Source organism: Talpa occidentalis, unplaced genomic scaffold (genome assembly GCF_014898055.3).
Source record: "Talpa occidentalis isolate TD23 unplaced genomic scaffold, MPIMG_talOcc4v2.1 talOcc4.14, whole genome shotgun sequence".
NCBI classification, from domain to species: domain Eukaryota; kingdom Metazoa; phylum Chordata; class Mammalia; order Eulipotyphla; family Talpidae; genus Talpa; species Talpa occidentalis.
The window spans coordinates 42,489,576-42,505,255 of record NW_023601433.1 but is presented as its reverse complement, the minus strand read 5'-3'; the positions used below and the strand labels follow the sequence as shown (position 1 = coordinate 42,505,255).

The following is a 15,680-nucleotide window of genomic DNA, read 5'->3' as shown; positions in this document are numbered from 1 at the left end:
CCCTTCAACTCTCACCTCTAGCTTCTTTATCAATACTATGTCAAAATATTTGATTCCCTTATTAACATTAATGGAAATTAAACAAGCATTTAAGATTAAACAAGGACTTATGATTTCCACAGTGCCTCCTGGATTGTGTCCATTAGTTTCAGCCTTTAAAAGATGAAAAGAAAGTCATATTTACATAGGTATTTAAATTATATACTCAGTGTATTTACTTATAAATTCAACTATAAATGTTTAATAAGGAATGTAATTTCTGCTAAATTGACTTGCCTGATGGGCTAGTTTCTGAAATTTCCTACAACACATTTATTTATGCACACAAGAACTGGGGTGTAGGCCAGAGGTGTGGGAGGCGAGAGGATTCAGCAGAGTAGGGAGCAGAGCAGGTGAATTTACTGAAATACACTGCTGAGGGGAGCAGTGGGCAAGCAGAGGTCTGCTGCTCCATGTGGGTTAGCTCCCTGGCAGGGGATCGAACTCATGTCGCAGTCACTGGTGCTAGTTTGATAGCGCTGTCTTAACCCATGCGCCACCAGGGAGGCCCCGTCCTAGAATGCATTGAAATTAACTATCTTGGAGACAGATAATGGAAGGTCTTTATGCTTCAGATCAACCATCCTAGATGTTCTTAGATAATCACATTCTGCTATCAGTTGGTTTGTAATCTCATCGCATGGTTAGAGTGCTGAAGTTCACCTGCAACTTTACACAGCTAGTGTTCTCTTGTAAGAATTTCCTGTTCATGTTTTCCACATCACTGGAGTGTCTGTCAAACCTATGCTGTGACTCAGGACCAAAAGCATCACCATGACCTGGAAACTTGGTGTTCTTCTTCCCGGCCCAGACCTGCTGCAGAGTGGGGAGCAGAACAGGTGGATTTACTGCCTTAACACTTCTAGATAATTCTGTTACATGCTAAAGTAGAATAATCTCTATGCCACAGAATCCTCAACTGTTGACATTAAAGCAAGGGTTCTTAGCCGGGGATACGTGAATCCCCTGAAGTCAAAAGCAAATATATACTTTCCTGGGGAGAGGTTGCATTCCAAGTCTCAAAATGATGTTAACCTAGAAACTGTTAGTATTAGTCACAAACGTTTAGCATTCACTTCTGCAAATACACACCAAGACAAAATTTTCTCCAAGCCCTTTAATAATCTTCACTTAAACAGTTGAGGCACAAAAGCAATAATAAAATTGCATTTTTTAAGTTACAAGAAAATTCTATCTGCACGATCTATCAATTTTCTTTATATCTGTGATGCAGTGACATTTCACTAATACTCTGGTCCATAGGTTGATTTAATACAGTCAGAAAGGCAGGAAGATGGTAAAAATAGTACCCTGGGGGTAAGGGAATGCAATGTAAGTTCTAGTTATCTATTAAATGAATACCATTGCTACCACCAGGTGAGCCTGTTTTAAATGCTTTCACTTTATAAATACAGATGGTGGATCCAAACAACAGACCTTTACTCAAACAAGTATGCTATACACACAAATACATACCTCCATTCCCAAAGATTTTATTCATGTTATCACTATTTAAATATTGGGTTAAACCCCATTTAGATAGCATCACAACTGCCTGGTTTCACCACCCTGTAAAAACTTCAGCCAGGAAACAGTGTTCAGCAATTGTTTCTGCTGGGTTTCTTTCTGGTTTTTTGGTAACTCTTAATAGCTTCCTAAAGAGGCACCTAAAGTACCAAAGCCATCATTTAAACAAAGTATGCTTAGCTTAATTAGTTCTAAAGGGCAGATAACACTGCCTTTTCAATATTACTACAACAAAGACAATTATTTTTCAGAAAGCCAATTGATGCCCAGCTGACTTGATAACCTCCCCCCCAGCCTACGTTGACCCTTATTCCTCAGCCAGCCCTTAGTTTTTACTGGGACTATTCTTTTGCTGAGCTGTCTACCCCCGGACTTTTCCCCAGCTTCCCCAACTGTCACTGGTGTAATTTTACAAAGCTAGTGTTCTGGAAAGTGCAGGACTGTTTTCTAGTTGCATGGTCAATCACCAATCAATTATCGCACTGCTATGGATTTGGGATACTATTAGTAAAGGTAACCCCATGGCATGTTTGTACTAGTTATCCCACACCCAAAAAACATGCAGGGCATCATTAAAAACAAACAAAAAATAAAACCACACTGCTTAAGGTTTTAGGAACACAAGCTTGGAAGGTACCTGAGGAAGTCCTTTGATGTGTCTCCTACTCTGATGTTCTAATTTTATAGATGAGAATACTGGAGGTAAGTGCAGAAATGTCATGTGACTTGCTAAAGGCTGTGCAGCTATCCGGAGGCAAAAACTAGAACTTTCTGAACTCTTTCCACTACACAATTACTACAGAAATCCAAGGTTAAGGTTAGGAAAAGGCTGTATGTCAATACAAGTCTTTGGGAGTCTCCACAAATTTTTAAAGAGAAGAAAGGCAACGTGGACAATGAGAAATGCTGCTCAAGTCAAAAGATGATACTAATTACCAAAGACCTTTATTCTCAGATCTGATATTCAATCTGTGACTGCAGTTTATATTTCACTATTTTGAGAATAAGTTACCTCCATTCTTTGCTTCAGCCACAAGGTTACATCTCAGTCTCATCAAAGCAAGATAAATCAGATTGAAGGCGGATCAGGGAGGTACATTGAAGATAAAAGCAAAGGGGAACATTTTTACAAGCATTATCATCCAGTTAACTTAAAGGTTAAGTTTTAGATTAATTTACAAACAGTTGATTTCAGTGAAAATCAGTATGTTATACCTTAAAATAAAAATCAATTAGGAAACATTAAGTCAGGCAAGCATGCAAAATTCAGAGTATAAAAAAATGCAAGGCCTGGTTGCCCAAACAAATAAACCCCTTAGGAGATGGGTGGATGAGAAGATGTTGAACAGAACCAAATGAATTAAAGGTAAAAGGGGCAGACCAATTTCGTCATTTTATAAATGAGTAGGTGAGTAGACATTAACTGACGAAGCGCACATGGCTAGATTAGGAGTGTACGAGATCTAATTCTCGGCGCTACCTGAAAACTACATATATCTAAAATACAAGGAGATAAATATCCAAGACACATTAAGCCCACTGATTTAAACAAAACATCTCAAGACTGATACACAGGATGGGGGTGTTGTTGTTAACACAGCACAGCAGCACATCTCATATTTTAAAGAGATTAAGTGGTAGAAACCATCTCAAAAATTTTAATACTCAGTTCTGATAAACACACAGGTTCCCATCCATTTTTCAGATATACAGCAAAATTTATAAGCTTAAAAAATGTGCATTCTTCAGCTTTCTCCTATACTTCACCATTTTTAAAACTGAGCCCTGGGTCTTTTCAATGTAAGCAATGTGATGTTATATGTACATTTTAATTATGTTTTAGGGATGAACAAAATCCATTTCAGTAACGCATAGTGTATTTATAAAATGAAAAGCTTCCTAACAAATACACTTTTCACTGGGAAAAATAAATAAAACAAATGGCTCTACACAAAGTAAAAATTAACTTTGGTAGATTTCAGTGTAGGACAGTCCAGAACAAGCATATTTGCCCTTATTCCCCCAGAGCTGTTCACTTTCCAAGTTAAGATTTTAAAAATATTTTTAATTGAGATTATTATGTTGACATTTGTTTCTCATTCCACATCATCTTCAGCCAAGCTCTGAGCACTTACAATTCTCTGGAAGAGAAAAAAATTTCAATTTAAAAAATAGGCATTTAATCAGTATTCTAAGTTCAATATGCTTTGTTCTCAAAAAATCAAATCTTGCTAAAATTTACCCATTGTGAAACTTACCTCAACATTTAAATACTTTATAAACTGTTAACTAAGAAAATAATGATCATACACTCAGTCCCTATTTCAAAATTAAAATAAAGGAGGCATATAATATGTGCTACATAGTAGTCAATAATATAAAATAAGATCTTTTCACTCCCACAAAAAAACTAAAAATACTAATTAGTGTTTCATCGATCATTCTAAACTATAATCATTTGTCTTTGACCTGTAAATGGTCAGTCATTATACAAAGGAATACAATATCCTAAAACCAGCTTTTAAAAAAATTTTTCCAGATGAAAGGTGTACCTTAACTTTGAAGAGGAAGCCATTTTCATAAAGAAATTCAAGCTTCATTCGTAACTTTTCCCTATTTCAAAAGACGTCCTCTCAGGTTAATTTTCTGAAAGCACTATGCTATGCTACCATTCAAAGAGCAGATTCATCAAGCAGAGGATTATTAATATTAGAGAGGTTTCTGATACAGACAGGAACCCACATTAGTAGAAATAAAATAAGATTTATACTAAATCCTTATTTTTTCAACTCTTCTGAAACCTTTGGAAATGTTCTCTTTCCAATCCAGCTGAATAAAGATCAACTGGAAGCATTAACTGGCCAGTCATTTTACCAATTTTTAACCATACCACCCACAGAAATTAATATATGCAACAGATAAACTATTCCGAAAAGCAGATTTAGTTTGGCTTCTTGGAAAGGATCAAAAATCAACAGAATCTGTTTTAATTTACTCTTGTTATACATAATCTTTCATACAGTAGTATTTTATACTATTCAATAGGAATATAGTGAAATAGTTCTAAACTCAAAGCCCACCTTGGCATAAAAAGCATGGTCCCACAAAAAAGCAGGCAGGCAGTTTTAGAAAGGAGCTGAGTGACCAAAGGCTGAAACACACTTCCTGATCCAAAGCTAGAGCTTATGCCCACTCATTTGGATGCTTTCCTACTAGGGAAGAAAATCTTGAGAACTGGTATTTCCAGTACCATTTTCATTATGAGTCTCCTTACTTTATCATGCACATTACACTCATTTTAAAGTTCCAATGTCCTTAAAATATTTATCAGATTCTACTCGCTCTTATCTTTAACATTTCAAATGCTTACCTGACTAATTGTTGGAAGCTTAGTCAGAAGCATCTGGAACACTGGTGGTGGAAGAGTTTGCTGTAACACTTGCAGTAACTGCTGTGGCTGTCCACACACAGCAATTGCATTTGTCAGATGGTCTACACCCTTCTCATATTCACCTGGAAGATTTAAATTAACATGCAACCTGAAAAGTCTTCACCTTTATCAAAAATTCAGCTTTGAAGTCTTCAACTATATCTCCAAGTGATGTCGATCAAAAATATTGTGCAAGGGCCTCCCAGGTGGCGCAGGCGGTAGAGCGCAGCACTGTGGAGCTGTCTGCAGCCTCTGCAGCGTGGCTTCGATACTGGCCGGCTGTGGAGATACCCACATGGCGCAGCAGACCTCTCCTGTCTCGCCCACTGCTCCCCTCAGCAGTATATTTTGGTCCGCCTGCCTGTTCTGCAGGTGCTGATAGGCTGGCATGCCCAGATAAGACACAGAAGCTGCTCCTCACCCTACCCACCTATAAACTTTGTCCAATACAGCTCTTTAATCTGGCTGCTCTTAATGGAAATCTTATTTTTTATAATGAAGCAGAAAACACAAAAAGGTTTTCCTACCCTGAATAAGAATGTGATCAAATGAGGGACTGATGGTTAGTACTTGAAAAAATTTTAACGCTGAGGTATTCAAACTGAAGAAATCAGAACTTTACAAAGAAAGTTTTAAAATGGAAAACTAAAATATAAGACATTTGGTCTTCTGCATGAACTTGGACTTCCATCAAGGGACTCAATGGCTCCAATGACTTGGAAGTTACAGTGCTACTTAGCCACTGATTTTACAGGCCATAGAGGGAATGAATTACATTGTTGTCTGGGGATGTTAATTCTGATTAATAAATGGAAATATTGCTGTTATTGGAGTTGCATGGGTAGAACACAGGGATTATGAGACACTTTCTACTACATCTAAATACACTGGGCACAGTAAACAGCCATAGCAATTCTGCACTTGCAGATTTGATCCTGTCTACATATCCCAAGATAAATCTTTCTGTTAATGGAATATGCATATGGGAGACTCTGGATAAAGAAAGTCCTTGTCAAAATAATAATGTAAAAAAAAAAAAAAATTGAAGAAAGAAAAATAGAATCCATTAAAAAATAAAAGGAGTCCTTGTCAAGCAACTAAGTTAAATGCCCAAACTGCTTATGATGATACTGACCTTTCCCCCCTAACTCTAACCATCCATGTCTTTTACTTCTGGTTGGGCTGAGAGTTTCCATAAAAAGGCAGCTTGAATGACGAGTTGTTAAGCAACCCTCGGACCACGTTGGGCTGTTGTGTGGAACATGAGCTTTGGAAAAACAACTCTTCCTTGTCCCTCTTTGACCTCCTCCTATCACCACAAATACTTGTCCTTATCAATTTGGATCCAAAAGCTTAAATCAGATTGACAGTCACAGGGCATGATAACCAAGATAACCAAAATAACCATGATAACCAAGATAACCCAAATGTAAGCATTTAGGAGTGTAATATATTCTAATATCTTAAAGTAAAATAATTCAAAACAGTACTTTATTTTGGGGAACTAGAAGAAAACTTTGCTAGCAGCAAATGGACATCTTCATGAACACAAACATTACTTGAAAATTTGCATTAACTGAAATATGACAATCTATATCAGTAGATATCACTACTAGCAGATTTCATATTAAAGTAATAAATTATAGCCTCCCAAATGATCCTTATGTGGATTTAAGTGCTTTACTATTGTCCAATGATTCAGCCTAAAATTTATATTGAGAAGTTACAAAGTATAATCTAATAAAGCATTTCTACTTTAATTTATATTATCAGCCTACTATCCCATCCAAAAAAGGGCAATCACTTTTTTTTGGGGGGCGGGGGGAATAAAGGAATTTCTTGGGAAAAGACACATTAAGAAGATGGCCACCACCATTTTAAACTTTTACTCTCTTCCCATAAAAAAAACCACAAATGTCTCAAATCGCATACATATCTTAACACTAAGGATATTATGAGCAATGAGAATAGGATTATCAAGTCATCACTTGATAAAATTTAACCTGAGTCAGATTTAGATCACTGGTAGACTCTGAAATCAGGTGACATAATGCACTGATCAGGTAAATACTTTTTACTAGCCATTCCTTCCCATAAGTACTTATTTAGTCTTATTTAAGACCTGAAAATTAGATAGCTGAGGGAGAATATTCCTCGATCATATCCCTCCAGTCATTATTTACATATCAAACTATGACTATATTCTCTAAACTACTTAAAAGTAATCTCATTTGTAAAGATTTTCTTTTCCAAATCATGTATGAAATACAACTTACTCAAAATATATTATGAACAATCCAAAAAATTTATTTCTAAGTAAAATAATCACATTATTAACCACATAAAACCTGACAAAATATTTAGAACACTAAAAAATTAGCCATACTGTACCCAAAAAAGCTCCTTATTACCATAAATTTACATTATTGTGAATAATTCTATATAGTTTCCTAGTCTATATAGTTAATGATTCTATATAGTTTCAATGACTATTACCTTGTGCTAATAACTCTTCACCAAGCTGTATTTCTTCGAGGAAGAATTTCTGTACAGCCTCAGCATCTTTAAGGTCAGGTAACTGTTTGGAAATAGAATATTTAACTGACACCGCAATTATGCCAGGAGATATAACCAATACACAGAAAATCTTGCTATTAAAAATAAGATGAGTAGCTCTTTTTACAAAAATGATAAAAAGAAATTCACCATTCAGCACTTGCAAGGAACAGTTTAGTATCTACATTCAAATAAATGCAAAAGATATTTATGGATCAAACTAGTATTTGAACAATTTTCAAAAAGCTGTGACTCAAATCTAAAACAAAAAATTTAAGAGTACAGGGCCTCCCTGGTGGCGCAAGGGCACTGCATTATGAAGCAATCCGCAGCCTCTGCAATCCCCGGCCGGCCAGAGAGAAACCCACATGGCGAAGCAGACCTCTCCTGTCTCACCCACTTCTCTCCTCAGCAGTGTATTTCAGTCTGCCTGTTCTGTTCCCTACTCTGTGTCTGATGGATCCTCTCACCCCCCACACCTCTGGCCTGTACCCCACCTCTTTTATGCATGACTAAATAAATCCTAAAAAAAATAAAAACAAAAATAAAAATTATGAGTACAAATACTTTTACCATAAAACATGTATTTTATTATTTCTATCTTTAATCACCATCATTATACTTACACAACTACAATGTGTTCTTCTGATCCAACATTATTTTTGTATTGATTTTACATGCACCTAAAAGATTAGTTATTATTAAATGGCAGCAGAAAATCCCACTAAGGAAAATGATTACATAATCATTATGTCTTTGTGGGCATCTGAACTTTCAATTTTCTTGCTACTGTAAATTATAAGAAGCTTTATTTAAATAAGCCATGGTTTTATTTAGTAGTTACATATTACCAGGCTGAAATATTATGGCAATATACAGTGCCATCAGTTATTGAAAAGTCCATTTTAACACTTCTATTGACAGTTTTTGATTCTTGAATTACATACACTTCTTTTTTTTAATCAAGATTTTATTTATTTATGCATACAAAAACTGGGGTATAGGCAAGAGGTGCGAGATGAGAGGCTCCACCAGAGACAGAGTGGGAGCAGAACAGGAAGATCTACTGAAATACGCTGCTGCTGTGCCATGTGGGTTGGCTCCATGGCTGGCGATACCTTGATAGCACTAAGATGTTAACCCCAGGGTCACCAGGGGAACCCTATATACACTTCTATCCAACTGTTGAAAAATGTACATTTCTGAAATAGAAGCATCAATCATTTACTATCTCAGCTCATGGGAAGATTTTGATTATACCTGAATCTAAACAGACAAGCTGTTGTGTATCTATTTTCATATATCCTTAAAAGTGATAATCTCCCTATTTCCTTAAGTGTCCAGTTGGTTATTTCTATTGTTTCAAAATAAAAAACTGCAACATTTATTGATTTAATATTTAATATTTCCTTGCCTCAACTTGCTTTAAAAAGAACCACTATTGATTCAGTAGCCCAAACCCTGGGAATCCAAACAATGAAACTAATTTAATAAAAATGTAAAGCTATATGCACAATGATTAACATTTACTTACTTAATTTACTTACACATGTCACAGAACATTATTTTACCAAGCAGATAAACCTATGTAGTCATTAAAAATAATCATGAACACAGGATCTATAAAAAGAAAAAAATGAATAAAAGATTTATATCTACATTTACATATTCCTACAAAAAAATTGTGCTGGAATTTTGGATCAGTGGGCATGAATTGAATAATCTTATGTAACTTTTGGAATAAGTAACATGTGGTTCTTTTAAAGAAAGCTGGAGGAAGGAAACTAATAGATTTTCATATTATTAAATCAATAAGTATTTTAGTTTATTTCAAAGCAGCTGCATGAGAACATTTGAATCTTTTGGAGACTATCACCTTTTTGTCCTTTATATATCGTTCATACAGTAAGCTGCCTATTATGTTCGACAAAAGGCAATCAAGATACTCCGCAGCTCACATGAGTTAACTATTGCTAGAAACATATATTTTAAAATAGAACATTCTAAAATAGACACCCAATATCTTATGTAACTAGCTTTCTCAAAATCCATATGTGAAAGTAGATTTTAAAACAATTTTAGAGTATATCATAACAAAAAAAAAAGATTGAATATTACCTTGGAAAGTCCAGCTCTCTCCTTGGCAAGCTTTTGCTTCTTTCTTCCTGCAAAAAAAGGAATATTTTCATTTTATCATTGTTAAAATGAAAACTGAAAGAAGGTAACAGCTGTGGCAGTTATTCATTCTACTGGCAAAACATTCCTAACTCTCTGCTCTCCTCACTCGTCAGGGTCATATGAATAGTTCTGATCAAGGAGCTTTTTTCCCTTTTCTTTGGAGCACCAGAATCAGAAATTTACAAGATGGAAGATAATTCCAACAGCTTAGTCTCCTGAACTACCATAAGCAGAGTAAGCTCCCCTTGCCCCTCCCCTAACCTAGACAGGACAGAAATTCAAAGCAAGAATTAAGCCACTGCTGGGGGTGGGGGTACAGACAGCAGGCCAAGGACTACAGTGCCTAGAAATGCACTGGCAAAATCTTAATGCAACTATTTCTGGCTAAAGGTGGGAGGAGGGGGGGCCTTGCCTATATTCTGAAAGGTTTTTTAAATCTGTTTTTGATATGAAATATCAATATTGTTTAAAATCTTAATCACCAACTAGTCTACCCTTTAAATCAAATCAATAAGACGACTATTACTACACTACATTATTTTAAATTGCTATTTAATCTTGTACCCCATGTGAAGGGAGTTGGCACAAGAGAAGCCACAGGCTTTGTTTATATCTCTTCCATTTACTAACAGTGTGACCTTGACTGAATAAATTACAGTAACTTTTGTCTCACTTTCTCCCTATATAAATTTGGTCTAAGAGCTTGCTTCACAGTGGTTGAGAGGATTAAGTAAATTAATGCATAAGCATTTTAACAGTGCCTGTTTTATAAGGAAGTACCTGATACTGAGTTCATATCAGCTCAACTAAGGACCACGTGGCATATAGCCAAGAAAGGCAAGGCTCTAATACTACTTGAGTGACCTTTGGCAAATAAATCTCTTTAACTCTCCAAAGGAAAAAGCATGCTTAACTTTACTACTGTGAGAAGGAAAGCCATAAAACAAGGCTATGTCCTCTGAAAGCCTTCAATAATTCTACAATTCAAGCCCCCATAATACATACAGTGTGGCAAAGCCAAGTCACATACAATTCTAGCAGTTTCAACAGGAAAAAAAAAGAACAGTTAAAGATTATCTTACATAATAATTTGAAGACTGCCTATTTCTCTAACTAATTACCTTTCCTAGGTGTTCATCACTGGACAATTAACTGTGAGGAGACCTAAGACGTAACAGGCTCTCAATTTAAGAGTTTCTTCAGTTTTTAGGCAAAAAATAACATGACAGCAGGCAATATTTACTAATTATTAAATATGCTACAGTGTTAGGAGCGGACTAAGACTACAAGAAAAAGGAAGACTTCACAGAGGAACAGTATGTGAAAAGAACTGGATGATAAGGGTTAAGCTCTCACTTAAGTTTTATTTTTTTTTAAGATTTATTTATTTATTTAGCTCTGGGTACAATCAGAAGCGCAGGAGGGTGAGAGAATTCACCAGAGCCAGAGTGGGGAGCAGGAGCAGAGCAGGCAGAAGGACCGAAGTACACTGCTAAGGGGAGCAGCAGGCGGCAGGAGAGGTCTGCGTGCCACGTGGGACCCTCCTCCTCCGGTGGCCGGGGGATCGAACCAGCGCTGAAGAGGCTGCTGGCAGCTTCGCAACCCAGCGCTCAACCGCTGCGCCATGGGGGGAGGCCCTCAGTTAAGTTTTAGATGATATGTGAAGCACTGCTCGAAATGTTATTAACTACCTTATTCAATCCTCATGGTAACATAAAGATAGGTATTGTTACCACGTTCACCAAAGTCACAAATATTAAGTGGTGGAGTGTGGATTCACAATCAGACAGTGAATTTCAGAGCACGTATAAGCAAACATTATATCCCTACAGGATAAGAGAAGACATTACCATCAAAATAAAAGGGACTGCAAAAATGAATATGGCAACTTTGTAGAATACAGAGAAATATAATTTGCTAATGCAGAATTTACAGAAAATGACCAAAAAATGTTAATGAAATTCAAGGAAAGGGCCACTTGTTCCCATTATTAACCAGTCTTACAGTAGTTTTTTTAAGTGGGGGTGGAGGACCTTGTTACTGAGTATGTTTGATACTATTACTAAACTTTCAGATGATTAAGTGCTTTAAATTTCTAGCATTAAATCAAAAATTCTGGCTTTCCTTTCATAAGACAACTTGTTACATTGACTTATTTTCAGAGATAGTTTCATATACTATCTCTGTGATAAAAAGAGAGACAGTAACAGGCTGATAAAACCAGTTACACATTCAATCAACAAAATCAGGGCTGGATTGAGTATTTGCTAACAATTAGTCCCAAGTGCTGCTGTGTAAATCTAGCAAGTTAAAGCTAATCTGTCTACTTTCAAAGCATTCATTTATATAGATTACTTAATATATATTAAAATGATGAATCATTTAATGCAGTGCTGTATAAATGAAACACACCTGCTGCTAACACTATAATTTGAAGGTTATTTTTCATTTATTAATAACTTAGAGTGGGGGCCTTGCTGGTGGTGCAAGGGATTAAGACACAGCACTATGAAGCTATCAGCAGCCACTGCAGTGCAAGTTTGATCCCCGCCCAGGGAGCTACCCACATGGCGCAGCAGACCTCTCCTGACTGGCCCACTGCTCCCCTCAGCAGTGTATTTCAGTCAGTCTGCCAGTTCTGCTCCCCCGTCTCTGGCGAATCCTCTCACCCCCAACACCTCTGGCCTGTACCCCAGTTTTTGTATGCATAAATATACCTTTAAAAAAATAACTCAGTGATTTTTGGGCCTCCCCGGTGGCGCAGCGGTTGAGCGCTGGGTTGCGAGGCTGCCCGCAGCCTCTGCAGCACCGGTTTGATCCCCGGCTGCTCCCCGGCCACAGGAGGAGGGTCCCACATGGCGCGCAGCCCTCTCCTGCCACCCACTGCTCCCCTCAGCAGTGTACTTCGGTCCTTCTGCCTGCTCTGCTCCCCGCTCTGGCTCTGGTGTATTCTCTCACCCTCCTGCGCTTCTGACTGTACCCAGTGCTTGTATAAATAAATAAAAGTAAATCTTTAAAAAAAAAAAAAAAACTCAGTGATTTTTAAAAAATGATGCTGTAAGAGTTCTGATAATCCACACGAGCTAATGGGAAGACAAAAATCTCAATAAATAAGTATCCCGAATCTAATCTCAAGTCTCCTTAAACCCCTGAAGCATCTTTTCCTTATCATGAATGCAAAATACCTCGTTATTAAGACCAATCACCTCTTTAAACAGTTTGCAAAATTATTATGAATAAAAGCCTCAGCTGCTTAATAAATACCAAATAATAGTTATATTCATAAACAATCTTTAACATTCATCAATTACCACAGTCCAGGGACTGTACCCAACTCTGCATTTAGTATACCATTTTACTAAAGCTTTAAGTGGGTAATCCAAGGTTACTCAGCTAATAATTCACTGCCTGACAACTTAAATCAGTCTACTGCTAAAGCGAGGGGGAAAACATGGATCAAAGGTCACAGAAAAAGAATCTGAAAATAACTTATCTTTTTTCTAAAATGGTAACTTTCAACAATAGGATTTACGGTGTTTCCAAAGGTAGGGTTAATCCATTCTTTATAGAGCTAAGCTTCTATCCCGTGACCCCCAACTATTTTCAAGGAAATAGTTTTAGGGAAATTAGCTAAATTCCAATTACTACTCATACATTTACCAGTCTATATTCATGGAAGGAACCCTTTCCTATGTCAGGAATGGTGGTGGACACCTGAAACGTCTTAATCTCCACAAAACCAATCAGAGGCACGTGGGGGGCATTACCTGATTTTACAACCTAAGAAAATTAAGATTCAGAAAATCCAAGATTATGCTGCTAATCTGTGACTAACCTGTGCTTGGGGACTCAGTGTCTGAAACCAAAACGGTATCCTTCCCCTTAGTTGAACCATAAATGAAAATTTCTATGTGCCTCCTCTCTTAAAACGTAAGAGAGCTAGAATTATATGTCATATTGTAGATGAACACCATCAGCATGGTTCAAAGGTAGTCACGAGCCACACGTGGCCTCCGAAACGACCTGTAACTTAATTTAAAAATCTAGACTAGGATTGTCACTTCTTTCTACTTTCTGACTTTAATTACTTGACCATTAATTTTCATCTCAGAAACTGTTTTCACTGAGTAACCTAAATTACGTTACAAAAATACTTCTTATGCAACAAATTTGCCCTCCTATCGTTGCAAAGGAGTGCGCGTCGAGATTCACAGACCACATTGGTTCTGGTGACAAGATTTTCCTCTTGCAACTCTCCCTTGTAAAAAGATGTCGCAGGTATGAAATAAAGCTGAGCGACAGAAGAAGCACAGCCCTTTGGACTGCCCTGCAATTTCTATAGCATTCATTCATATCTTGGAAGCACTTAAAGCCAAGCTACCAAGGGGGTTTAAGAATGCAACAAGGACACCGCGAGCTGGCTTTGAGAATTCAGTCTCGGGCACAAAATCGTAAAACACACACAAAAAAAAACCCAAAAAACCATTGACTTTCGAGTTCAGAATAAAGGTTTAAAAGGTAAACGGCAAAAAAATGCGGGGAGCAGGGGGTTGGCGACAACACCCCCCCCCCCAAAATCCCAACCCAAACAAGCGTGTATTTAGAAGGCAAACGTGCTTGGAGAAAAACAAAATGGGAAAAATCGTTGCTCCAAAATGGAGGGAATCCTGCAGAGCCCAGGAGCCAGGAGCAGCGCGGGGAGCGCTCCCCGGCGCCATCACCTTTTTCCGGTCCGCGGGCTCGCGGCCGCCCGGCTGAGCACCGCGAGGGCGCCCGGCGCGCGGCCCCACGAAGCCCCCGGCCCGGCGCGCGGGTGGCCGGGCGCGGCGGGCCGGGGCGCAGGGACCCACTCACGTTCTCGCAGCCTGTTCTTGAAGTTGGGGTCGCTCCGCCTCTTGCGGTCAAAGTAAATGCAGTACCCGATGAAAAGGGCGCCGCACACGCCCGCGGCGATGGCGCTGTTCCGGCCCACCATCTTCCCTCGGTCGTGGGGCTGGGGCGGCGGCCGCGGGGCCCGGGGAGAAGCCGTTGGCCGCGTTCCCTCAGCGCCGACGGAGCCCTCAGACCCGCCGCCCGCCGCGAGGGACGCGGAAAGGCCGAGCGCGCGCCACTTCCGGCCCTAATCGCCCGAGGCCCCCAGGGACGTCCGCGGCGGTGCCTGAGCGGAGGCGCCCGCGCTGCTTCTGCGCCTGTGCAGGGGGCCTAGGCCCCGACGCTTTGGTCTGGCGGGTGGAGGTTGGCGGCGGAGCCCCGGTTTGGGACTGGCGGAGCGCTTGCGTAAGAGACGCTGAGGACCTCCTTGGTGGCGTAAGGGGTTAGGGCGCAACCTATGAAGCTGTCCGCAGCCACTGCAGCACCAGTTCGATTCCCCCACCGGGGAGATACCCACATGGCACAGCGAACCTCTCCTGACTCGCCCGCTGCGCCCCTCAGCAGTGTATTTCAATCTACCTGTTCTGTACCCCACTTTGTCTCTGGTGAGTCCTCTCTCACACACATCCCCCCCACACACACATCTGGACTGTACCCCAGTTCTCGTATGCATAAATAAATCTGGAAAAAAAAAGAGCCACTGAGCGTGTATTGAGGGGGTGCATGTCGGTCATGCACAAACTCAGAAGATTCTATAGCCAACAGCCTGCTCCTGTCAAGACAAAGATGGAAGGTCGTTGACGACAGACTTCTTTTTATTGTATAATGCTGGCAATCAGTGACTCCTGAATTTAACTGAAATTTGCTTTTTCAAGTTAAGTCACAATCCACTGTACGCCAAGCCCCATAGTCTAGTGATTTGATTTCAAATGAATGTTACAAGGGAGGTGTGGAAGAAAATTAAATGGAGCAATTCTTGAGAAAATATAACCGATTAAAGAGATTGAAGAAAATAGAAAGGGTGAGTTGTCTTGGAGCCACAGAAAACATTGCATGAGTAGTTTCAATTTTAAGAGAA

At 38.9% G+C, this 15,680-nt stretch overlaps 1 protein-coding gene and 1 non-coding gene across 2 annotated transcripts; both read right to left on the bottom strand.

Moving 5' to 3' along the window:
• Positions 1-3,336: 3,336 nt before the first annotated feature.
• Positions 3,337-14,811, bottom strand: TOMM20 (translocase of outer mitochondrial membrane 20). Its single transcript, XM_037510399.1, has 5 exons — positions 14,585-14,811; positions 9,671-9,717; positions 7,493-7,574; positions 4,937-5,079; positions 3,337-3,707 (listed from the first exon to the last, which is right to left on the bottom strand). The coding sequence occupies exons 1-5, from the start codon at positions 14,703-14,705 to the stop codon at positions 3,663-3,665; spliced, it is 438 nt and encodes a 145-aa protein (XP_037366296.1). The 5' UTR covers positions 14,706-14,811; the 3' UTR covers positions 3,337-3,662.
• On the bottom strand, positions 13,998-14,132 carry LOC119245415 (small nucleolar RNA SNORA14). Its single transcript, XR_005125343.1, has one exon. It is a non-coding gene; the product is annotated as a small nucleolar RNA SNORA14 (small nucleolar RNA).
• Positions 14,812-15,680: the final 869 nt, after the last annotated feature.

What these genes read in the sequence shown, in the direction of transcription:
- TOMM20 (XM_037510399.1), bottom strand. Translation starts at nt 14,705, where the DNA reads ATGGTGGGCCGGAACAGCGCCATCGCCGCGGGCGTGTGCGGCGCCCTT. An exon ending in CAAGAACAGGCTGCGAGAAC is followed by an intron (nt 9,718 to 14,584) that starts GTGAGTGGGTCC and finishes CTTTTTTTGCAG; the next exon opens with GAAGAAAGAAGCAAAAGCTT. An exon ending in AGCTTCCAACAATTAGTCAG is followed by an intron (nt 3,708 to 4,936) that starts GTAAGCATTTGA and finishes TTTCTCTTCCAG; the next exon opens with AGAATTGTAAGTGCTCAGAG.